Source organism: Gymnodraco acuticeps, unplaced genomic scaffold, assembly GCF_902827175.1.
Source record: "Gymnodraco acuticeps unplaced genomic scaffold, fGymAcu1.1, whole genome shotgun sequence".
Classification (NCBI taxonomy): domain Eukaryota; kingdom Metazoa; phylum Chordata; class Actinopteri; order Perciformes; family Bathydraconidae; genus Gymnodraco; species Gymnodraco acuticeps.
Window position 1 is genome coordinate 4,722,003 of NW_022990701.1, and position 26,592 is coordinate 4,748,594.

The 26,592-nt window shown below is 42.1% G+C and overlaps 2 protein-coding genes across 4 annotated transcripts in view; one reads left to right on the top strand and one right to left on the bottom strand.

Moving 5' to 3' along the window:
• On the top strand, positions 1-19,552 carry foxk1 (forkhead box K1). 3 transcript variants are annotated; one of them, XM_034231406.1, is made up of 11 exons: positions 1-587; positions 3,694-3,909; positions 6,920-7,127; positions 7,249-7,395; positions 7,922-8,115; positions 8,427-8,432; positions 8,563-8,735; positions 8,819-9,064; positions 11,241-11,417; positions 12,130-12,381; positions 19,416-19,552. In XM_034231406.1, exons 1-10 carry the CDS (start codon positions 145-147, stop codon positions 12,360-12,362), a joined length of 2,043 nt encoding a protein of 680 aa, XP_034087297.1. In that variant the 5' UTR covers positions 1-144; the 3' UTR covers positions 12,363-12,381; positions 19,416-19,552. The 3 variants fall into 3 exon arrangements, with proteins under 3 accessions (XP_034087297.1, XP_034087296.1, XP_034087298.1); XM_034231405.1 differs by lacking the exon at positions 19,416-19,552 and having other exon boundaries at positions 2-587; positions 12,130-14,195; XM_034231407.1 differs by lacking the exons at positions 8,427-8,432; positions 19,416-19,552 and having other exon boundaries at positions 4-587; positions 12,130-14,195.
• Positions 14,291-26,592, bottom strand: part of radil (Ras association and DIL domains) — a 27,023-nt gene continuing 14,721 nt past the window's right edge. The window contains 8 exon segments of the mRNA XM_034231410.1: positions 14,291-16,991; positions 17,239-17,378; positions 17,891-18,030; positions 19,421-19,763; positions 20,527-20,753; positions 21,938-22,088; positions 22,441-22,613; positions 24,981-25,104. Coding sequence (XP_034087301.1) covers positions 16,892-16,991; positions 17,239-17,378; positions 17,891-18,030; positions 19,421-19,763; positions 20,527-20,753; positions 21,938-22,088; positions 22,441-22,613; positions 24,981-25,104 — 1,398 coding nt within the window. The 3' untranslated portion in view covers positions 14,291-16,891.

Below are 26,592 nucleotides of genomic sequence, written 5' to 3' on the forward strand. Positions count from 1 at the left end.
TCCGGTCCTGGTTTAGCATCGTCCCGGACTCCATGTTGTTCCAAGAGCCACGAACAAGTGCCGAAAACTCTCACGTTGCAACTCTGTGTGTGCGAGTAGTAAAGTGTGTGTGTGCGTGTGAGTGTGTTGACCCTCCGAAAGAAGATGGCAGACTACCGGGAAGACACCGGAGCTCGGGCTCTGCTGGCTCTACAGTCGGCACCATGCAGTCCCGTGCGCGTCGGGGTGACCTCGCACTATCTCCAGCCCTCGCTTGCCCTCTCGGGTCCTGCTTTGATGGATGCCCGCGCCGATGCCGGGATTTTCCCAGGGCGCCTCGCTTGTCCTGCTCCCCAGGCCCTGGCCAGACTGGAGGGCCGGGACTTTGAGTTCTTGATGCGCCAGAGGACGGTCACCATAGGCCGGAACTCGTCTCACGGCTCCGTGGATATCAACATGGGTCACTCGAGCTTCATTTCACGGCGACACCTGCAGGTCACATGTGACGAGGCAAACGGGTTCTCCCTCCGGTGCTTGGGCAAGAATGGCGTGTTCGTTGACGGGGTTTTCCAGCGGAGAGGGGCTCCGCCGCTGCTGCTACCCAGAGAGTGAGTGTTAGCATAGCCGCTACCGACAGGCTAATTATGGCAACACGACTGTTGCATTACTTACTTTAATGTTCAGCACGCATTGACAAACAAAACTAAAACAACTTCGCAGCCGGTGTTATGAATTAGTTAGTGTCTCCTTTAAAGTGTGTCTACCCCTATTAATATGCGCTAAACAGTTGAATACAACTTTGAAACTACGTGTTTTAATTGTATGTTAGCTATGTAAACACCTAACTATGAATCCTTAATAGTTCAAGTGGATATATTGTAACTTTAAAAGTTAACCATCTATATATTCAAACGATGGGCACATTTCTGAAGGGGATACACAGTTTGTCATGACACCCCTAATAATCAGAGCGGTTTGATTTGGTCTGATCGGCTTCGCTCAATAAGTGCACTGTAACCTTGGTTTGGACAGTGAAGCTGTAACACAATTAGTCTATATGTCAACACTTAAGCTGTTAATTGTTAATCTTTTGTCTGGATGTTTTGAGGGACCCCTGGCCTCTAGTGTACTTTTACCTCGTTTTAGCCGTTAGCGAACTTCGCTTCATTTGGCATAACGACAAAAATACAAAGCAGATACAAAAAGTTACTTTTGATATTTTGAAAATAATCGTGTAGTGATAAAACTGGCTTTATAACATGTCGTCAACTTAAAAGTGTACTAAACAGATACAGGTCGATAATGCTACTCGTGAAGCTGCTTGCCGTCGTGTTAACATAATGTAAACAAACCCTGACAGCTCAGTTATTAGTCTTGTTGGAAGAGTGGTGTTTGTTTTGTATTGTGACTTGAAATGCGTGTGTTTGTATCAATAGTAACCATCTGGTGTATTCATATGGTCTTAGTTTTACTGTTGTGGCACCATTGTCGAGGCTAAACGTTTTTGCTTTTACGGCCTGATTCATTTAATAAGGTGGCAATCTTAAAAACAGTAAGCTTTGACTTTGTGTGTGTGTTGATCATAGAGAGAAAGAGAGGGGAGGGGGTGTACTCTTATCCTCTCTGATTGGCTGTCACGAGTGTTTGGGGGCGTGTCTGGCATTGAACAGGAAGTGCAGCATGAAATGACATCCTCATAGCAGGAGCACATGGAGTAAACACAAGACTCACACACCAAGGCCATATCCAACACAGCCATGTTCGCATGTGTTGCTCTGGGGCCTCTCAGGATTACAGAGCTAACTGGAAAATGTTGCTGAGCTTAGTCCGGACGTTTATCAAATCCAAAAGAGGGCAATTTATTTAAGTAATCCTTTTAGTTATTCTTTAACATTTACAATACATATACCCTTTTTATCTCACTCCTTAAATCACAGCACAATAATTAGTTGTTATGACACTGCTCAGTTGAATCTGTGTGGTTTAGTTGATATCTTATTGACTGCCGATTATTCCCGGTGCTCCAGGACATGAATATTATTGTTTTTACGTTTTTTCTAATGTCTAAAATATTTTTCATGAGACATAGTTTTTCTACAGGCCGCCTGCAGCAGATTTTCTTAATAGCTGTTTGTGTTTTTGAGCGATTTCTTCTAAACTCTCTAGCTTCTTTGGTCTTCAATGGCCTGCATCATTAAAGCATTCACACAGTACAATATTTGGCAACATATATTTTAGGTGATATTCAGTACTCGGCAATAATGCCAGGAAGCAAAATCATGTTCCCATTACCGGGTAAACTATTGAACCTTCTTCCACTGTATCTCACATGCTCTCTAACACTAACACTATTCAACATGTCATGTGAGTCAGTTGAACAGGGGGCTTTCTCTCTGCTACTCCAACATACAGCTGGCACCGTGGACGTTAATAAGAACAAGCTGTTGTGTGCACAGTCTCTTGCACCTCAGCTGTGGAACCCTGAAACTCCTTCAGTTATTCTGCATGGACAGGCAGTTGTTGAGGATGGCCTGCTCTATACATGCACAGCTGTGAGAGCGCTGCACGTGCGCTATTGGATTGGCATCTGCAATTTTCAGAAGCAAATGATAGAGAAAAGATCAAATGCATAGACTGGTTTAACTGTCCGTTTACAACACATTTCTGGTTTTGTGGGGGTGTGTTTTCTTTTTTCATGTGTTCATCTCCACAGGGAGGTCTGAGCCCAGGGCCCCTAGAATTAGTTAGGATTCAGTTTCTTTTTCAAAGAAAACACTCATCTAATCTGGCTTGATACAATGGTTCCAGTCACAAAGAAAGACTTAGCTACACTGAATGATCACCCTTACTGCCTAAACCTGCTAGGAGACATCAACATTAGTCATTAAGGTTTCATTGTGAGACATAGATGAATGCCTCGTACACATTATTATTTTCGGGGGTTTCGTTTAGCCTTAAATTATGTTGGGCCTGAACAAATCCTTGCTTTCTTTGAGGCAGTTGTCCAGACCTGCTTAAGAGGACATGCAGGTTAGCGGGTGTTGTGTTAATACACCAGACTAGTTTCTTGTCCACAAAATATATTGTTTATATAGAAAACACACCCCTATGGTGGATTGCTTCATGATAAGATTCCATATCTTTAATAAAAGATATACCTACATTCACTTGTGTTTACCGGCTATATATTACTTCAAACATATGCCAACATTGCGATTTCTAGGTTATTCTTAAACTTGGAAATGTTCGAATTGAAATTATAATAAGCCAATAAATGTCAGTCTTAATACAAGAAGTGTGTAAAATGATTCTAATAATGGAGAACTCACATACAGACTGAAAGTTATGGCAGATACATTTCTCAGAGGCTCTGGAACATTGCTAACACACAAAAGGAGGCAAAAACACGGTACTGTTATATTATGACGTGGACTGTCCCCATTCAGGCCCTGTTCTCTTTAAAAGGGAAGAATTGTTGAACTGTCTGTAATTATATCCTGTAAAGAAAACAATAAAAGAAAGTCAAACAAACATGGACAATTAAACATTTATATTTGAACTGAGTAAAACCTTGAGCCTCCAGAACACAAACAAATACAATAATATGTTATAATGCTTAGCTTTTGAATTTTGAATAGGACTAAACTAACCTTGTCTATGCTTCTGTTTTCTTCTGCTCTGTGGCCTCCTCTCACTCTCTGTCCTGCTCTCTAGGTGTGTGTTTCGTTTTCCAAGTACCGTCATCAAGATCCAGTTCATGTCACTCCTGCAGCACGAGGAGCACAGAGAGCGGGAGCAGCTGTCTCTTCCTCCTCGCCCGCTGCTGCCCCACATTTCCCCCCTCAAAATCAGCATTCCCACAATGCAGCAGCATGAAGAGCACATCCGGGCATTTGGCTCTCCGCTGCCTTCGCCCACAGGCACTATCAGGTGAGGACCCACACGCTGCTATGAACCCCAACAGTGTTTAAGGTCTTCCTGTTGTTATTACAGTTGGATAGACCCATAATGTTTCTGCTTCACCTGAGCCCGATGCCCATCATACTGTTACTGTTCTGTTCATAAACGGATAACATATACAACGAATTCAATGTGACAAAAATTACAATTCAGATTTATTACAGAATTAAAAACATACAAATAAAATGAATAAATAAGTAAACTATATATGTTTAAAGAATGTTTTGAATGAGTCTCCATTGTGAGTTTAAATAATTTGAATAGTCTACTTATATTAAATTGCCTCATACTCATTCCCTTTTCAAAGCGTCTTCAATTTCAGGTTTTGCCTGTTTTTAATGACGTGGTAGAAAGCTTACCTAATGTTACATTAAGAGTTAGACATTCCTAATCTGCATATTCTTTCCTTGTTTTATACAGAGCATAAATGAGGAATTCACATAATAATTAGCACATTAAGCAGTAATAAAATAAATGTTGGTTGCGTCCAAAATGCAAATGAACCAGGGTGTTCGAGAAGGATTCAACACTTTTATTGAGGCGCTTGTTTTTTTTGTTTACGTTAAAGTAGGAGATTGCTTGTTTTTAACAATGGTTGTCATGGAGGGACATACGCAGAAAACCTATTCACCAAAAAGCACTTGAACTCAGTTATACCTATGTCTGTTGCATAATACATTACATAATGAGTGTTTGAGGTCTTTCGGAGTCTATGCGCAGTTGACTTTCTCACCTCGTCTTGGCTCCCATCCATAATCCTGTTCAGTCATGTTTATCTGTGTGGATCTGCAAACAAGTGAGGCTTAGTTTCCTTTTGTTTTACTTGTGTGTTACCGTTAACCCAAAAACCTGCAATCATTTATCCACACTCTACATCAGCTCATTTTCGCTGGTAATCTTCTCTCTGGTTGAATGTCTGTACATCAGCTGCTGCAGCGTTTCTGTTGGTATGGAAACCTGCACTGTACAGATTTGTGACAGCACATATTGAAAATCACGGCTCTATAAATGTATACAGCATGTTGAACAGGGCGGTGTTGCTGAGTGTGCCCTCTGGTGGTCTGTGTAGCTTTCTACATCACACTTCCCCACCAATGTCTGCTTGTGAGTGCCTGCCTTATATGGAATGGCTGCAGCTTAGAGGCGCGTGATTGGCTAACAGGCAGATTGTTTTGCCTGTAGGCCGTTTTTTCCGTCCATTTGTGGTTTCCTTTTCAGAGGACCCCCCCCCCACCCCTCTCAGCCCTCAGCTCCTGTTCTCTCGCACATGGACACACACACTAGTGTAAAGACGCTTGCTCACACATCTCTTCACCACTTTCACTGTGGCCTTTTTCGGGCAGATAGTTGCGCAACCTTCCTTGAAAGTATCCACACACAGTACAAACAAAAGAAGAGTCTTGTGCAAAAGCACGTGCTGCTCCCAGTTTAATGCTAACAGTGTCTCTCCACAGTGTCGTAAGAGTCACCTTTCCTGTTTGGCAACTTATCAATGAACTGTTTACAATAACATTCTTCTGCCCTGCCAGCGTTTACACTCGTACTGCTGGCACACGCACACATGCAGATGCGGTGATATGGTTGTTTTAACAGCGTCAAAGGAAAGCCTAGACAAACACTTCCTCCCCCACGGAGGCAAACATATCTGTTATGGAAGTTTAGGAAGTACTAAATACTAAAGATGCCTCTGAGCAACGTTAGAGGTTTCTGGTCGTCTTCATTCATATTTCAGTGCAGAGACGCTTGCAAAACAGAGCCTGCAGCCTAGTTTCCCCAGCCAAAGGTGTGTGTGTGTGTGTGTGTGTGTGTGTGTGTGTGTGTGTGTGTGTGTGTGTGTGTGTGTGTGTGTGTGTGTGTGTGTGTGTGTGTGTGTGTGTGTGTGTGTGTGTGTGTGTGTGTGTGTGTGTGTGTGTGTGTGTGTGTGTGTGTGTGTGTGTGTGTGTGTGTGTGTGTGTGTGTGTGTGTGTGTGTGTGTGTGTGTGTGTGTGTGTGTGTGTGTGTGTGTGTGTGTGTGTGTGTGTGTGTGTGTGTGTGTGTGTGGTGTGTGTGTGTGTGTGTGTGTGTGTGTGTGTGTGTGTGTGTGTGTGTGTGTGTGTGTGTGTGTGTGTGTGTGTGTGTGTGTGTGTGTGTGTGTGTTCTCTCAACAACACCAGATAAACCCAGTTAATAATTAACACATACGTTTGACTGTTTTTGCTTATTGTAATGGGTTGTATTATTGCTTTGTGTTTAGCGCGACCTGATTCTGAGCTGTAATCATTTTTCCATACGTAGCTCTTGTGTGTGTATGAGACATTGAGCTGTTGTATTAACGTTATCACTGACACTCTGAAAGGATTGTATTAAAAATACCAATTTTAATTTCCTGGAAAGAATGAATTTCAATTTATTCAATTTTCTTCAGTATTTTTGTAAAATGTTGAAATTCAACTGGTTATAGAAGTTCACACACTTGGCTTTAGAGTTTCATTATTTGGCCTGAATACTGTAAATCAGACACCATTTATTATTTTCAATCATGTCGTGTATTAACCCTCGCCTGCAGTATTCTGTATGTTTAGGTAATGGTTTAAAAGTGATCCTAGCTAGTTTTTTATCACTGATTTGGGTTTGCTTGTGTGTGTCAAAGGGACTTTTTTAATGCAATTTAGAGACTTGGATGGCAGTTATAATACACATCAGCTGGAATTGAACAATGTAGTTTCATTTTGATTAATAACTGGTTAGATTTGTCTTAGGTTCACCTCTTTTATTGCATGTTTAGGAATATATTTGTATTTGTTGAAAGGTCTACCTCAGTGAAAATGTCCCAGGAGCAACTGCTGATGCTTTGAAGATTTGTAGTGACCATACATCAAACAAAATTATGTTGTCAGGCCTAAGTGTTATTATTACACTGGCGTCTGTCCTGCCTTTTAGAAGCAGCCTTAAACCCTCATCACTTGAAGCCACTAACCCAGACCCTTCCTCTCTTCTCCAGTGTTCCTAATTCCTGTCCGGTTAGTCCTCGAGGAGCAGGGTCATCAGGGTATCATCGCTATGGACGCAACGTGACCTCTGACCTCCAGTTAGCAGCTGAATACGCTGCCAAGGCTGTTTCTGAACAAAGACGAAACATTGCCGAGCCGAGAGGGGGCGGCGGCGGCGGCGAGCCGCGGGGGGAGTCGGCTGGTGGAGACAGCCCCAAGGTGAAGACCCAGTAACATCAGAATGAACTGCCTCCAGGGAAAAATCATTTGTAGCTTTCAAAGAGTTACTTGTGTAAATAAAGGATGTTTGGATGGTAATGTTTGTGTCTCCTGTGTCCAGGATGAGTCCAAGCCACCTTATTCCTACGCACAGCTGATCGTCCAGGCCATCTCTTCAGCACAGGACAAACAGCTGACTCTCAGTGGCATCTACGCCCACATCACCAAACACTACCCCTACTACCGCACTGCAGACAAGGGATGGCAGGTAGGGTCTCTCTCTGGAGCTTCTCATGGTGTGCCATAACAATCAGTTCCTCACTTGTTATATTATTATACATTATTATATGAATGTGTTTTTATCCCTAACAAAAACATATAATAGCATTTAAAATACTGGGTATATAAGGAGTAGTAACCACATAGATACAAATATTATGTGTTAAAAAAAATAGCTAGTTACTGAGTGTTAAATAAATGTAGGGGAGTAGAAGTATAAAGTAGCATAAACAGCACATCACTTTAGTAAATGTACTTAGTGACATTTCATCCCTGCCAACCACACAGTGTGGGAAGGTTAGCCTGGATTACATTTAGAAGTGTATGATTGTATCATGAAATCAGAAAACGTACTAACAGTTACATAGCTACGGTATCTGTTGTAAAAATGGTATATTAAAATAAAATAAATAGTCTGCTTAGGATCATTAGCTATATAATAAGTTCTGTGATACTTCCCCTCAAATCTATATTTCTGTCTCCAGTGAGATATTAATGATCTTTTGTCCCTCCAGAACTCAATCAGACACAACCTGTCTCTCAACCGATACTTCCTGAAAGTGGCCCGCTCTCAGGACGAGCCGGGGAAAGGGAGCTTTTGGCGCGTGGATTCTGCTTCTGAGAGCAAGTTGGTGGAGCAAGCCTTTAGGAAAAGACGGCAACGAGGAGTGGCCTGCTTTAGGACGCCATTTGGACCTCTGTCTTCTAGGTGAGTGGGTCCACTGTGGTCTTCATCTGCATGCGCGTGTGCTCTATTAGCGGGGGGTAACCCTCTGTTAAACAACAGCCACTTTAAACGCTCATTACTGTCAACATGGCTCCTAATAAACCTGAGATTGCAGTTTAATTTGTCATTTGACTAATGGACGAAGTCATTGTTTAGTGTGCTCCTCTTTATCAAGTTAACTTCTAGCTTGATTGAAATGAACTCTGACTCATGCTTGTTTGCTTCCGATTTGACCTCAGTTAACCCTTTCTACCTTCTCTGTTTCTGCTCCTTGCTGTCATTTGATTGGATAGAACAAAGTAAGTCTATTTCTAGGTTGATATATACAGCAGAAGTAACTGGCATTGAAGGAGCCTTGTATTCTACTATAAGTTTCGATGTATTAATATTTCTGGTCTGTTTTTCTTTCCATCTTTCCTCTCCTCTCAGGAGTGCTCCTGCGTCCCCCACCCACCAGGGGCTCCTGTCCCCCCCCTCCAGTGGGCTGCAGACTCCTGAGTGTCTGAGCAGGGACGGCTCTCCCATCTCCCACGACCACCACGAACAGCTGGCTCACAAGCTGGCTTCTGTACCCGAGTATAGGTACTCTCAAAGTGCCCCAGGTAAACACACAACAAAAGGCACACACACATGAAGGCTCTAATATACACTATAAAAACATTACAATTGTTGTGTTTCTGCGCAGGGTCTCCAGTCAGTGGTCAGCACGTCATCATGGCGGCCCCCACCCACACCTCAATGCTGCCCTCAGGCCCGGGGAAAGCCCTCGCTTTCATTCCAGGTGGGGGCCACATTCAGCCCCTCCACCTCCTGCAGAGCTCCTCCCAGTCCTCCGTCACCATGCTGCGGGTCGTCACCAGCACCCCGCTAACCTCCCACCCCCCCAATGGATACAGCGCTGGAGGAGCAGAGGGCCACAGTGAGCTCAGAGGTAAAACCATCTGTTATAGAAATGCTCCGTTTGCTTTATGTGATCCATCAGTACCTGGTAATGACTGAGTAGTAGGGCTGCTCAATTAATCGTATTTTAATCGTAATTACGATTATGGCTTGCAACGATTACGAAAACAACGTAATCGAAATAAAACGAGTATCCTTTTATTATTATTATTTTTTTTTCAAATACATTTTTTAAAAATTGGTTTTTCAGTTGAATTATACTTAAAGTTCAGGGTAATCAACTGTTAAAAACATACTGTTTTTAAATAAATTGATGTTTTCAAAGTAAATGGATAATCGTTTTTAATAATCGTGACATCAATTATTTACCAAAAATAATCGAGATTATGATTTTTGCCATAATCGAGCAGCCCTACTGAGTAGTTCTGCTCATCTCCAGGTCTACATTTTTAAAGCTTTTGTGCTCCATAATTGTTGTACATCTCTGTGGTATTTGAAGATATACAAAGATCTGTTTGCATTTAGCTCCCAGGCTATTGTTTTGGATTGTGTAAGATGTTTGGGTACCACTTTACAATAAGACTACCCTTATAAAGGGTTTACGAATAGTTTGTAATTCATTCATTAATTAGGTTGTGAATACTTTATAAATCCTTAATAAGCTTTTATAAGACATGAGATAAACAGGGCAACTGTGACCGGTTGCTTGCCAAATAGTGAGCCCATATTTATCTGTACTGCCAAGCCTTAGGCGCATTCACACTGCGGTACTTTTCCCATAAAGGTTCATGTGAACTCTTTAGTTCGCATGAACTAAGTACAGATCGCGTTCACACCGGAATAAGTCCCTGGGGGTGGATTAGGCAAATGAAGCCGCTGACGTCACTTGTTCTTCTTCTGCTTTGGGCTTACTGGCAGGCCGCAAACCACTTCACGGCGTATACTGCCGCCCAAAGTCCCCGGCCGGAAGTCCCCGGAGTTGGGGACTGGCTTCAGTAGAAGCTGCTGGGACTCCCAGCAGCTTCTACTGAAGCCTTCCGAGTAAATCGCCAGAATGCCGACACCTCCTCATCTCCACCACTCCCATGTTTTATTTTGTGTTGCCATAAATTAGTCTCTCTGCGTTTCTGCGCTCGGCTAATGCTAATACTAATAATGCTAATGCGAGGATAATAAAATGGCGGCTTCACAAAACGTTTTGGTAGTTTTACGGGGCGTGGTTTGCAATCCGCCCAGCCAATCAGACATATAGCTCTTTTCTCACAAAAGAGCCGTACGAAAGTCCCTGCTCTCTAGCAGGTACTTTCGAGGGGGTAACATTTTTTTTAGTACCGGCTCTTTTTGGTGTGAACGCGATAAAAGAGTTCACATGAACTAAGTTCACATGAACCTTTGTGGGAAAAGTACCGCAGTGTGAATGCGCCTCTTATTATAAATGGTAGTAACTCATTAATAAATGGGAATGTGTTTTACACTTTACAATAAGTCTCCCTTTTGGCAGTTATAAATGTTAGTAACTCATAAATAAATGGTCATAAGAGATGCCAAGAAACAAGATGGAAGGGGGGGAATCCACTCAGTGAACAACAGATACCAAGGATGATGGCTGATGAAGATGACGTAAGCTAGGTAGCCAATATAAGGCTTAGTCATCTTGCCAAATAGTGAGCCTGTGTTGATGTATGAAAACTATGTTAGAACTTATTTATAAATGGTTCTTAATTATTAATAAAGTGTTTACAACCTAATTAATAACCTAATAATAAACCCTTTATGAATCCTTTATATGATGTGATCATTTATTCATTCATCTTTGTGAAATACATTGATTGAACTATAAAAGGACATTTAAATGTAACTGTTTAGATGTTTATCAGTTTACTAATTGTGATCCAAGCTTGCTTCTCAAAGTCCAGAGTTATATGTTTGCAGATGAATTTGACCTTATTATATTGCATCTTGTGTTTGAATGTTACAAGTGTAGAGAAGAGTAAATACTTAGTCTTACTGCTAAATATAAGATCATTTAAGAACTACACTCTTTGATCAAATGTCCAAAATAGTTCATTTGGATGAATGGTAGATATATGCTGTGTTTTAGGAAGGGAAAGTTTTTTTTGTGGCAGTTTTCTATATAATATAATTTGATGCACTTTCATAAACATTTAGTTGTTTTGGCTTTGACATGTGTGCGCTGTGTCCCTCAGACGCCCAGCTGACCAGGGAGCGGGTGATCCAGACCGTGGACAGTGCGGTGCAGGGCGGGGACGGCAGGAACCTGGCCCTCGGTTTACATCAACTTCCTGTTCGTCCTGTTACTCAGAATGGCAAACACACCGCTGCTGCTGCTGTTGCCACAGTAACCAGCTTTGCTAATGCATCTGGTGAGACTCTCCTGCCATCACTGCACAGTCATGATGATGCATGTCAATGTTTCTGCTCAAAAAGATGGATTCAAGCCATCAAGATACAGATGTGGGCATTATACTGGGCAAACCACTACTTTTCTAAATGATTGCTTTTTCATATTATTTAAAGAATACGTTCAGAACATTATAAGAATCAACTTGTTCTTGGAGGAGGACACTAACGTCACTGTAGAATCAGTGATATCTCACGGGAAACAAATCTTACATGACAAAAAACATCCTCAATACTGAGTGGTGTTTAGATTTAGACATCCAGCAGGGTTTGCCAAGTTTTAAGATACATAGAAAAAAAAGCAACTATACCTCTTACTGACAGCTTTAGTTTTAGCTTGTTTTAAAGCGGAGATACTGAGCTGTTCTTGTATAACATAACAAATATGCAAATGGCTGTAGACGGGAGCAGAATAAAATATTGCATTTTCGACATGTTAACATCTTACAATTATTTTTAAAAGGTTATTGCTTTTTACGTGCCTAGGTTTTATTTTCCATACTTAGAGTATCAAGCTTTGTTTAAGGGTCTCAGCCAATGAGAACAGAGGATGTGTTGCAGCGTGATAAGAAAACATAAAAAACAGCTTAAAACAAGGTTACCTGTGTAATATCGCGTTTTCCAGATACTGACCCCACCTGACTCTCCCTTCCCTCTTCTCTCTCCCCCCCCCAGGCCTGAGCAGTCCTCTGCAGATCCTGGCCGCCCAGGCCTCCAGCTCCCCCCCGGTGCTGCTGAGCCGACAGCCGGGTGCAGAGTCGTTATCCGAGCACCCCGGGGAACCGCAGTCCAAGCGGCCGAAGATGGAGGACGGGGGCGGCCTTGAATCTGCTCAGCATCAAGTCACGCCGGTTCAGCAGCCTGTCATCGTTGCCATGACAACACAAAACCACGACCCCAGGAAGTAAAGCCCAGGGTCTCTTACAGGTACCCGATGGACCGCCTCCTCACGGCCCCTATCTGCTTCTTTTATACTCCTTTGATATGACTGCAGCTGACTCGGCCAATAAATGTGCAGGCAGCCTCTCTCAACAGAAGGGAAATAAATTGTAAGGAAAATATATTTTGGTCAAAAATAGATAAAAACACTTTCAATACATTCTGAATGTAAAAAGCAAGTAAATCTTTCAGGACTTTTTCAGCTTTACAGTCTTTTGAATGTAATCCTTCATTCACTGAAAACACAGATATTAAGCTTACGAGAGCATTATGCATATTAAATCATTTGAGCACTACTTTACTACGTGAATGTTGGATCATATCTCTCATCAGTTTCTCTCTCAGGCCAAAGAACTCTCCGGCACTTCTGATCAGTCACTGCCTGATTTAGAAACCAGGGCAAGTGTGTTCAGAGATTTGAAATGGCTGGCATTTACAGAAGAAACTGTGACGATCAGAGTTTATATATTTTGTAGTGTCACACAAACCATGGACAGAAATATGGAGAGGACTTAACTGTGTGTACCCAGACCATTTGATGGGGCTTGGGAGACTGTTAAAAATATGATTGTACTTTTCATAAAGCAATCCCTACTGAAAAAAATATTTTCCCTGAGTAAAGAAAAGAAAGATGTTAACATAAAGACTGAGACCAGAATGTGAAATTGTCTATCCTTCTTGCTTTTCTCTGGAAAGCATACAAAAAAAAGAAATTGGGTATTGTTTTGGAAGATATGAGGAGATCCAGGAATGAAAAAACAGGACTCAGCAGTTTTTGCTTCACTTCAGCTCAGATCGGTTTATCAGTGTGAAGCAGACTCGACAGGATCCGTGTGATTGGACAGCAGACGGGCGAAACAAGAGGCATCTATTTGGAGTTGATTGAAGTGGAGCTAACCTAATGTAGACAAACTGATTGTTGTTTTAATTTTTTTTCTTTCGTTTCAGTAGTGGTAAAAGGAGAAATGGAACAGCCTGTGCGTACACTTTTGTTTGTCTTAGCACAGAAAAGCATTATTGTAATAATCCTTAAAGCCTTAAATATTTCTACTTTGTCATTTTATTTTAACCTTTAGACAGCGTTACCTTTTTTTAGTTTGTAAACAAAGCGCTTCTTTAACAGTACAATGATCGGCAACACTACAGTGGTGACAGTAATGTCAGCATCCGTAGACTTATCAGGGGAAGGGCGGGACCAACACATGACCACACATTTCAACTGCTTCTTTCTTTCTTTCTGTATGGTACTTTTGACATATGAGCTACTCTTGGCTCCCCACTCTTATGCTTTCAGTTTCCTGTAAAAGCATGAACCTTTCTCCCAATCTACCTCTGTCCCTCTCCTCAGTGAGCAGTCTCTAAAGGCTCATCACACTGTTGGCAGTCCTTGTCACAGACACTGCCTCAGCTTTATACTCTTCAGCACTTTCTCCCCCCCCCCCCCCTCTAATCTCTCACTGCCTTTAGCTTTCCCCAACCTCCTCGCACAGGCCTCATTTTTAGCTGGCAATCAGGCACAATGTGCGCAAGATTTCAGTGATTGTTGTTGCACATTATTAGAAAACAAACAAAAAAGTTGCGTAATGATTGTATGCTGCTCTATCTGATAAATGACAAAGCTATTTAGAAGGTATTTTTTCTGATTTTTGGAAAAAAGAAAAAATATTTTGCTATTTTTAAAAACAGCTGTCATCAATACGTAAACATTCTGGAAATAGAGAAGTATATGTATTTTAAAATGTTCCTGTTTTTGTGATTTGTTAAAATGTGTAGCACAAATTAAAATTCCTCATTGACTTAAATATTACATTGCCTTCTTTCATGTGACCGGGGTCTGCAGACTCTGTCGCTCTGTTGTTGGGACATTAGGTGGGTTTCTACGCAGAAACATGAACAAGTATTAACAATCTTTATTCTTAAGTACCATCATGTTTCAACAGTATAAATAATGAACAGAGAATAATATACATGCATGAAATCAATGTCTTAAATCCTTAAAATCCACACAAATGTAAAATGTTACTGCAAATAAATGAACATAAACAGATTAAAGCCAAGTTGAACAAACCTGATGGGGGGGGGGAGAGAATCAGCGTTGGGACTGACATTTCAACAAATGTAAATCATAAATAAATACATTTTGGTAATTTCTCATTGAAAATAGTGGCTAGTTTAACTTTCTCTATTGGGTTTTGGCCAGTAAAAAATGAGCTAGGTATTTTAATATATTAATTGGAAGAATGATTGGCAGATTAATCAATAATGAAAACTGTCTAAGTCTGGGCTTCTTTTAGTAAGAGAGCCAATAAACATCTGGATCTGCACAGATGCAGCGTTTTTATTTTTGACAGAAGGTCACTGCTACTGATGTTGTGATCCACAGAGCTGAGGGCAGAACAAAAGTCCGAACAGAACTGACTAGCGTGGCTTATTTTTCCTTCGTCACCTTACATCTGAATCAGGGACTTGTATTGCTTTTTCTTTTGAAGGTGACTTGGTCTTGTTGTTGCTGGTCTTCTTTTTAAAAGGGTCCATTCAGCCAAATTACACGAGGACATGTCTGTTGTTTTGGTTGCCTATATTTGTAGATCTAATTATTAAACTATAGAATTGTCTGCAACCTATACTTCCAGAAAAATATCCCTATAACTGGATAATCCACAGACATCACAGTGAATCGGGACGACTTTATATTTAATAAATAATCCTTTTATGGTGACATATAGTGAGGTCAGTACAGGGTTCGAGTTATGTGGGAGCCAATGGGAGGTGAGCTCCCGTAAGGAGGGGTCTGAGCTCCTATGAAAGCAGGGGAATCTTACATCTGTGGGGGTCGCTAATACATTGCTAATCACAAATAATGCATTTTTCAATGTAATGAGTATTATTTAACATGTTTTCCAAAAGAACTACGCATCGTATTCTCTCTTGAATGACAATATGCCTTCACTTCACCTCAAAGGTATATAAATATCACCCGTTATTAACGTTATTACCCGGCTGTCATTGATATATTTATCTCCGCCCCTAACGTTAGTTTTAAAGACCCCCATAAAACTCAGATTATAACTCGAACCCTGGGTTAGTATATCATCCCGAGAAACTGAAAATATGCTATCTCTGGAAAGACAGCTGCTGTTTAATGTTTAGGCGAAATTGGACAATTCTGTGAACAACCAGGAAGGGTTAGAAGGAAATTCTTAATCCGAAATAGCTCAAACCTCAAAAGGGACTTTTGCTAGATACCACCAGTAAGACATGCTTTTCTGTAATTTGAGTAACTGCTGAATCAAAGTGCAGCTAATGACCCTTCTGGAATAAGAAGTTCAGAAGTCGATTCTTGTTAATAGTTCTTGAATTCTTTAAATGTTTAAAATAAATCCACAACTATATTTCTGCCATTTTAGAAAATTACATTCCTTTTTTCCATCAGTATTTTTCAGAGTCAAAGAAGGTTATTGAGAAATCCCCAAAATGTAGTTTCTCTTTTGAATGTCCACACAATATGTGACCAGGTGTTACATATTTACAAAAGACTATTTACACCTCAGATAAATATCGCATATATTGACAACACAAGTGTAGCTTATACACACGACGATTGTGCATCAGAACCTGGAGTAAAGTTTGTGGTCTTGATGATCCAGTCATTAATAAATAACAATGTCCCCCAGCAGCTGCACATCCCCTGTGCACGTGGAGCATCGGGAACTCCTCCGTTGTCCAGTGGCGGGATGAAGTCCATGATGAGGTTGAATGTGAAATAGGAGAGCTGGGCTGTGTCTTGACTTTACTTCTTCCTCCTTTTACAGCCACTCTCTGGTGCGAAAGTCAACATTCATAGAGTCTGTTGAGCAGACAGGGCTTTGGGAGTTGCTAACAAACAGGATTAGAAAACATTCCACTCTAAAACATCCATCGAAGAGAACCTCGTCTTCATGTTTGTCTGCAAGTGCTTTAAGAAGTACAGTCAGTTCGTGTCCACACAGTTCCTTGTTTCTGAGAGATGGGCAGCTATTTCACCATGCTACTGAAAGTCTAGTACAATTATTCTAAAATTCATGTGGAAAAAGTCCCAATGTGTTCACATGCTGCGAGCACCAGCCAAAGGGAAATTAAAACGTTTTAAATTTGCTGTGCTTTAAACCACATCAGGCTGCGTACTGGCTGGCTGGACCTCAATTGGCTCCAACGCTGATTAATTAGGCGACTTTTCCTCGCAGCGTATCCCTTTGATGTCGCCGTGGGTTACGGATTCTGTCTGTCACACAAACCCAGTTGGAGTCAGCGTGAGGGCAGCGGGTCTGGCAGCTGTGGAGTCGTGGAGTGTTAATCTCCAGTTTGATTGCTTGGCTTTGTGCTGTCGCTAGTTTTCACACCCATGTGTCATGCTGTGTGTGTTTGTGTGTGTGCTGTTCGAGTGCACACATCTGTATCCCGCGTCGTCTCGCTATCCTACCTCTCCCTCCCGTGTTGTGCAGCGGTTGCTCGGAGACAGTCAGCAGGAGGAGGCGCTGATCTTCTCCGAGACGTCGGGGTCGGACTTGGCCACCAGGAAGCGTAGGCGACCTCCTCCCAGGCGAATCAGATCCACGGCGCTGAGGAGGAAGTGAAGAGAGACAAAGAGTCTGGTTACTCAGAGCTCAGCAGAGACTGTCTGGGCTCACATCAATCAATCAATCAATCAATCAATCACAGTAATCAATCGGCTTGAAAGGCCAACAGCCATGGGTACGGTTAGCATTGTGGAGAGATTGCTCCCTCTGTCACCAAACTCAATATCACCCAGCAGTATCGTTAATCTCCTCCAGCCCATTGTGGTGGTCACAGACTGCTCCAGTGTACCTCTGGTAGTCGGCTCCTATCAAGCTGGTCCCGTTCACAGCCAGGATGCGGTCTCCGATCCTCAGCCTTCCGTCAGACGCCGCCGGGCCGTCGGGGATCAGAGTTCGGATGTAGATGCCTGGAGCGTTGAGAGGAGTGTGCTGCGGGGGGGACAAGAGTTATAGTTTGAACAGAGTGAGAGTGTCCATTATGTAGCTGGTAGAGAAACTCATTTATACTGCGGCCAATGAAGATACATGTCCTTCTTTTTAATATCCGAAAGGTTTGCGTTTTAACTTTTACGAGACACTTGTAACGATAAAATCAACAGTTTTTGTTGTTTCTAAATCAGGTATGTAATGTGAAATTAACTGCAGGTAAACGTTGGCTTCTGGAGTCTAAATCTAGAGTCTAAGGAAATATATTCAAGTTAATTTGATATCAAATAATATCACCATTGAAAATCAATAATAACATGAACATGAAAAAAACATTTTTATGACATCCTATACTAAGACCGTTCTTATAGCTTATATTACTGTTTTTAACCTTTTTCAAGAACTATACTGGGTCTTTTTTTTAAAACTTTTTTAACAGAAAAATACACCCCTGAAACCTGGACTGACAGGCAAGATAAAAAGTTAAATCTGTTTCTGAACGTCTGTGTACTCACCAGGCCGTCTATGAGTCCCATGCCGAGTCCGTAGGGTCCTTTGTCCAGTTCCACTACAAACACCACACACAAGTCATCAGGAAGGGGAGGGGCGCCAGGGGATGATACAGGGAAAGGAAACTCACACCCACTAATACACCCTGCAGAGGACACGGACACCCAAATGCACAAAAAAAACACACACACACAAACACACAGACACACAGGGTCTTGCTATGGGGTCGGACAAACATGAAAGGTGTTACTGTGCAGAACACACACACAGATACTGAGACACATGCTACATGCTACAGAGCTGATCTGACACACACACACGTGCTTCTGACAGAAGCCTGCAGATGTCACACTCACTATACTGTAACATGCACAGGAAATATCCTGCTGATCTAAAAGCTCCAGTGTATAAACTACAGAAGCGCACAAAAAGTAGTGTACGTTATAAGCTGCATTCATCGATGTGTGGCCACTAGGGGGCAGAATAACTCCAAAGCAACCAACAGAGTAACCCAATTTTAGCTCTCATTCTGGCTCTGACTTCCAACTGTTTTACTAGCTAGTGGCTAAATTAGCTTTTTTCCAATGTGAAGCTCAGCATGAGTTTATTAGAACGTTTTTTCAGAAAACAACTTCTTGCTGCAGCTGGAAATGAGAGCAGTTGACAGTAAAAGTGTTGTTAAATCAAATGTATGAGCTAACAGAGGCTAAAACTAATTTTTTTGTGGCGACAAGGGACCTCTTTAACATGAATGTTTTCATTGACTCCATTCATTTAAATTATTTTTGATAATTGCTGCTTTGAATAAATTAAGAATTGCACTCATTTTGTGTAGGTGTTTTCAATATGTCTACAGTGTCTGATCTATTGTCTTTAAATATAAGTGAGTGGAGAAGCACAGAAGAGGAGACTGAGTTAATGTCCAATGTAAAGTGTCTTTTTCATATTGGTCAATTCCAGGGGGAATTTGAATGTGATATTAGCAAATGTATTTTCATTATAATATGCAACATTGTATATACTATATTGTTTATTAATATAAAGTGTAGAGAGGTACCGATCCAAAACACTTTTACAATATCAGTTAGTGGATGTGATGTTGGCGCAACAACCTTGAGTTTGAATTACATTGATGCAGGATCTCAAGCATCATGGTACCTCCAATAATATTTAATGTAACTATGCAGTGAGATAATCAGACACGGGATATTAACACTACTTATCTGCAGAAACCCTGAGGTTTGAATCGTAAAAACTTGGATGAATGAATCGCTAATGTTATGTGTAAAGAACTGCAAGGCTTAACACTTGAACAGCAGATGTGCAATGGAAAAAATAACAAAAACACAATATGTGAGTTAGTAAATCATATTTTTGTTGAAGCTCACAATGTTCTGTCTTAATTAAAAATATGTATCAGATTTTTGTAATTTTTTTTATGACAAGTTGAACTGTGGTGTTTCTGTTCTGGATTCCTTTATCATGCTCATGTGTTCTTGTTATTTTGTCCACCTCCTGTATGATATTCAGCCTACCCTCCAGTCCATTGCTGATGAGTCCGTTGGTCTTTTTACACTCGGCCACAGTTCTGCTGCTGCAGCCGTTAGTCTGGGCGATGGGGCCTATGAACTTCCCTCCCCCTCCTCCTCCCCCTCCCCCTTCGTCGGGGTACAGCGGGGTGTTGGTGGGGGTCAAGAGGCAGGACGGGTCTGGATTTGCTGTCCGGGCGTGGTGGATGGTGCCGTTCCTCCTGAGGCTGTGTGTGTGTGACTGGCCTGGAGGTCTCTCCCGTGCCCTATCCTCTCCCGGCTCCCCCGTCACCTCCTCCCCAGGACCCCCGGAGCGGGGACTGCTGTGGGCCGGAGGCAGCAACTCCCTCTGTGCCGGGATCGGACAGAAAGACTTTAGAGGACAGTATGAGGAGAGGATGAAATGATTTGAAAATAAATATTCCTATTATCTTTGATCATTTGTTTTGTTTGTTTGAGATTCTAAGGGCTTATTGTCATGTGCACAGTCGCTACAGTGTAGCTATGGCAATGACAATCTTGAGTCCCAGGCTACTCCAACAATGCAACATAAAAATATATTAGACATAAAAAACTCTTAAACTAACAATATAATAGTGCAAGAAGAAACCGAGTAGAATAAAAAGGTGCAAGATTATCTTGCAAGACCAATGTGTAAGTAATGTAGATGAAGTAAACTACATACATGTACAAGAACAACATCAATACAATAAGCTAAATGTTGCAGGACAAAACAGTCCAATTAAACAATGAGTAAAGTGATGTATAATCATTTTAAAGACACATAGGTTATTTATTGGTGTATATGCATGAAAATGTGTACATACGAGGGTGCAGCAACACTAGGGATTATGGTCTAGTCAGCCGTTCCCCCTAATTAGACAGCCTGAAGACTAATCAGATTAACCATGATTTAACCATGTCTAGGTTTCTGTGTGTGTGTGTGTGTGTGTGTGTGTGTGTGTGTGTGTGTGTTGGCTAGAGTAGAGGGTTTTTGTCTTTCATTCATGGGATTATGGAGGAACTCCTCAAAAACCACAGCTGCCGAGGCACATGGCCTGGATTACTGCGAGGTGTGTGCACCTGACAGAGTGCACAGTGTGTTTCCTGACCTGTACGTCGGGCCAGTCGGCTGTGTTGGTCCCGTTGGAGTGTGTGTGCACACTGGGAGTGTTGGTGTGTGTTTGCGTCTTGGTGCGCAGCCCCCACAGGTAGTGGCGGATGTAGAGCAGCTGTCTGTAGATGCTGTCCTCCACACACTCGCTCTCCAGGTCCACTCTGAAGCCGCCGCTGGGCAGCACTATGGGAGGGTGGTTCTCAAAGCTCTCTAGGAGGTCCACTACACACACACAGACTGATGTTAGCGCGCACGCACGCACACACACACACACACACACACACACTGAACAGCTCCCTATCGGCCTGTCACTCTTCCTGTTTTGCATTTTTCACATTTAGAACTCCTACTGGATAGCAATTTAATGCTAACCACAGCTGCTAGATACAATACATGTGAGATATAAAACATGTCCTCGTCTGCATTCAAAACAAAAACAAATGTTCTGGTTATAATCATGTTTAGACCTTTAAAAGTGCATTACCTTTAGTATAATTTTGAGATATGTTTAGTTTACCTGAGTAGCTACATGACATTACATTTAAGTGAGAACAACAATTAAAGTTCCCTTGCAGATTCAGATGACTTCTACTTAATAAAAGATGATGTATTAAAAAAGACATACTGATGTATATACAGTAGTTCAAACTTCCCCCCTTTTGGCAGATGAGTGTTAAAACAGCCCTTTGGTAATAAACTCTGCACGTACATCATTCTGCACGTTGAAGGTCAGACCTCACAGTGAAGTTATTAAAAGCAAAACACGTTTCAGAGTGGAGGGGACACCTTAAATATTAATGTAACATTCATTCAACAGTGATCTTAAGGAGTGTTAGACCAGTATATACACTGCAGAGGCTAAACGTTCCCCTCTTATAACACGAGGGCATTATGTGCCAGCAATCTTTCATTTACTGGTAGGGCTGCGTATGGCTAGAAAGTGATGGCAATACTGAGATCACAATGAATCATTGGTTTAAAAGACAACATCTATTTTTTAACAATTTGGATTGTTTTTTAAAACAGCGCTGCTTTCACTTCTATTGTGCGACATTCCTGCTAGTGAATGAGTCTTTGCATCAAAATAAGATGCAGAAAAAGGTGCTTCTTCACCTAAATTCAGTGCATTTTTGTTTTGACAGCTCTATATTGTACAATACAACAGAGAGCAAAACAGTATTTTACTTTACTATTCTTCACTGGACTGCAGTCAAAACGTTCAGTAGTGTTTTCACAGGGTGCTGCATCAGCGTGTGCATGCACAGGCATTAGAGCTCCCCAAACTCTACTGTGGCTGGGTGTAAGTTTAGAAAGCGCATGATGTTATAAGCAGCAACGTTTTCTATATTTCTATATTTTAAGCGGCTCATTTAAAGTTGATGGTTGGCCACTAAAATAAAATGTACCTGTTCTGTATATATACGCCTCGTCCTCGCTGCTGGGCTGCCATGATGGGACAGGGCCTATCTCTGCTGTGAGCTGGTACTGGGTGAGGATCCTGTGCAGCTGTACTGGCTTCAGAGCCGGGTGCTCACTGGACAGAGCTCGCCAACTTAACTGCACACGGGGAAGAGAAATGAATCAGAAGTCCTGGGAGGTCAGTGCTTTCCAGTCTTGGAGGTGAAGAGCAGTGTGGACGGATCCTGGCTGAACCCTTCAAAATACGTCATTAATCAATAGCTGATCAGAGTTACTTGCTTTATGAACAGCAGTTCTGTCAAATGTATTTAAAACAGTCAACTTGATTACAGTCAATCAGGATTGAGCAGCTGTAATACTGATAACCTCCATTGAAACACATTTTAATACGGTAAGCTCTCTTTATATATACGTTTTGACACTTTATTAGTGCTGGCTAGCAATGCTGTACACGATTTTAGCCGACTATGTGTGTGTGTGTGTGTGATACCTGTGTGAGCTGTTGTGGGGGCGTGGCCAGTATGGACACAGCACTGTTGAGTTTGGTGAAGAATTTGTCGGCCAGGTGTCCCAGACCCGACCTGCTCGCCCACTCCATGACCATCCGCAAACACGCCTGAATCTGCAGCACCTTCGACCGCTGGAACCAACCCCGAGATGGACCTACACACACACACCGAGACACACACACACACACACACACACACACACACACACACACACACACACACACACACACACACACACACACACACACACACACACACACACACACACACACACACACACACACACACACACACACACACACACACACACACACACACACACACACACACACACACACACACACACACACACATCCTGTAGTGAGTGTTTGGATATTTTCCTCTGAGACACAGCAGCACATTTTCTATTCTGGGTGTGTGCGTGTCTAAGGGAAGGCAGACTAACACAGAGACAGTGAATGTTTCTCTGCATGTGTTGTACGACAATACAGAAATACATTTGTGTTAGTAATTAGATTTTGAAGGCAGGGACACAATGGCCACAGCGCAGAGCAGCCTGCTCCTTGCAGAATACAAATGCAGCGCTGCAGCGGGGCTCAGATGACATTCCTCACTCTGTAATCCTTTGTTTCTCTGCATCACTTCAAAGAACTGAAAGGAAGTTTTGTTGATGGTTAAGCAGGCGATAAATTGAAATCTGGCATTTGTCAAGATGGCATCCCATAGTTTGTCAATCTGTCCTTCCATTACCTCAATGCAGCTATAATTACTATTTAATCTTTCTGAAATACCCCCCAATGTGAGATTAGACCTCTGCCGGGGTTTGGTACAAACAATGACAAACAACTGGACTAACGTTAACGACACCCCAGATGACAAATTAACCTCTGTTGATACATTTTATAAAAATAATTAGAGACTCTATACAAAATAAATGTAAGAGCCATCTTAGCACATACTTATATTTAGTTTAAATGTTTTTGTTGGCGTGAAAATATTATATAGGTTCTCATATAATTTAATGTTATCTTTCCATTTTTGTGACCCTAAAAAGATTGAATCTACCAATCGTTGCACCTCTGACTTAATGGAATGATTATAAATAAGGGACAAAAGTTAACATAGATGTGATAAACATGTTTAAAATGGAAATACAGATCCTTTTAATAGTCAAATTAATCCTGACAAGACTGTTTTCTTAAAATGATTGAATGTGAACACATATTTTTATGCTGAAATTAACAGAAGAAGCCGCTGTTTTCAAAAATACTTTTCAAGATACTGTAAGGTGTTCGTAGCACAAAATCAACAGTTTTATTTATCATAGATAAATCAAGGAGCCTTCTGGTGATTATTTTCAGACAAACAATACCACCACAAGTTAGACATGACAGGAAGCTTCATGCATCCTATCAACTGACAGCATAATGTGCAGACAGCACACACACATACTCTAACCCTTCAAATATTATGCCATATGTTTTAGGTGCACACACACACACACACACACACACACACACACACACTCCCCTCCGTAATAGGCTTACGTCTACAGATACAGTAATCTATGCGTGAGGCATCACTAAAGACGAGACATCACTTAACCTCTTAGCAAATGTGTCATAATGCTTCCTAGCAGACACATCGAGTCTTTTACACTCTCCAACAAAAGGTGTGACAACACACACAAAAGCAGGAGAACACAGAGCGCCTGCACCGTATCACATCTCTTCCGTAATATCAGGCTGACAGAGTGAGTGTTGCAGAGAGCGCTCAGTGCAGGCGTCAGCGTTACCTGCCACAAACTCACTTCCCTGTTACCATGGACACCACCAGTGCAGAAATATCAATGAGCGACAAAGAGGAGAGCGAGGGAGAGGAAGAGAAAGCCAGACAGACGGAGAGAGGAAGGTGGAGACGGGGAGGAGGAGGGGGAGAGAGGAGCCTCCGCATGAATATAAAGGTATTTCTCCTTCTGCCAGACATGTGATCTCTCCTGTCTCCACCGGCTAATGAAGACATATGGCAGGAGCGTGAGGGTGTGTGTGCCGGCTAAAGATACAGAGGGAGGATGTGGAGAGGTTGGGAGTGATGGGTGGTCAAACGCATGGAAATAGCCGGCAGTAAATTACAATTTCTGTTTTTAGACAAAGTAATAGACTATTAGCACGGTCCTCACAACAACTTCCAGCCCTTTACCCTTCATGCTGACCTTTTCCCCTCTTTCCCCCTCCTTCCTCTATGTCCTCTCTCTCTCCTCCATCCACCCCCACCTCTCACCCCCCGATGGCCAGATGGAAGGATGGAAGGCAAGGAGGAGGAGGTGAAGGGGGGAGAAACAGAATGCAGATAGGAGAAGGGCATAGAGGACACATCTAGGTTAGTCTCTGTCAAAATGCTGACAAGGACACAGGGACACACTCTCTCTCTCTCTCTCTCTCTCTCTTGCACACACACTTACAACTGTACAAATCCTGAGGGGGGTCTAATGGAGTGTGAGTGTGCATGCTTTTTGCACTACCTTTGTCCATTAGCTGGTTAAACAGCGACACGTTGGAGAAGAAGAAGAGGTAAGCGAACATCTGAGCCTGGATCTCCGGGTGGACCTGGTAGCTCTGCAGAAGCTCCTGGCCGTTCTGAAACACCTGCACACACACGCAAACACACAGGTGAGCACAGACATACTGTTGCTGTGTTAAGAGATTTACAAGTGTCTATTGTTGCTTTTGTATCTGCAGTTCCATTACCACAGAGGACAAGAGTTACAGCTGCACGATTCCATTAAATATAGAGATATTCCAGTGTATAATTTAATACCCAACCCCCAAGTTCCCACCTAATATACTCAGTATCTTCTCCACCGAAACGTTACATAAATGGACCCCCTGGCAGGTCAATAAGGTTTAAAGGGTTAATGACATTTTAGAAAGATCCCAAAAATACTTTTACAACATAACTCAAGGTCAAAAAAGGTTAGGAAAAAGAAGAGGATAAGGAAGTCAGAGTTGTGTTTATTTGACCTTGACAGCTCATATGGGACTATATGTCTTGCTGCGTGAAGCAAAATAAAGAAAGGTGTCATCAGCCAGTCTGAGCAGTGTCTCATTCTCAGCAGAGACCTCCCCTCAGGTGCATCAGTGTGTTTGACAGGATATTTTACACACATGCTGCTGATATTTCCATATCTAAACCCAGTTTGGAAACAATCATCTTATATGATATGCTGTTACGCTTATAACATAATTTATGAAAAATCTAAATTGAATTACCTTCTACTTCTGTCTGTTACAAAATCGTTGTAATTCTGCCATTATTGTGAGGTTTCGTGCAGATACATATTTTGTAAGCATTTTTTTAACACAAGATATGTCTCCATATTCAATTAAAACATGTTATCTTCCACAGGATTAAGTCAAAATATAAAGTTCTTAGAGTAGACTGATTTAAATGTTGGAGTCTATTCTATATTTAAAGTCTATGCTATCTATTTATTTTCTTGGCAAAATTCAGGAAAACCGTTTCAATTTTGTTTCTCCATTTCACAATAATCGTCATCATTTATTTTATTGCTAGTTTTAATTCATTACATTAAAGTCACAATCTGCTCGAAAATGTATTTTTGCCTCTGGAGCATTATTGTTTGTCTTGTGAAGAGTCCATCCATCCATCCATCTTCTCCCGCTTATCCGTGGTCGGGTCGCGGGGGTAGCAGTTCCAGCAGAGAGCCCCAAACTTTCTTTTCCCTGGCCACATCAACCAGCTCTGACTGGGGGATCCCAAGGCGCTCCCAGGCCAGCGAAGAGATATAATCCCTCCACCTGGTCCTAGGTCTACCCCTTGGTCTCTTCCCAGCTGGACGTGCCTGGAACACCTCCCTAGGGAGGCGCCCAGGTGGCATCCTAACTAGGTGCCCGAACCACCTCAACTGGCTCCTTTCGACGCGAAGGAGGAGCGGCTCAACTCCGAGTCCCTCCCTGATGACTGAACTTCTCACCTTATCCCTAAGGGAGACACCAGCCACCCTGCGGAGAAAACCCATCTCGACCGCTTGTATCCGCGATCTCGTTCTTTCGGTCATGACCCATCCTTCATGACCATAGGTGAGGGTAGGAACGAAAATGGCCCGGTAGACA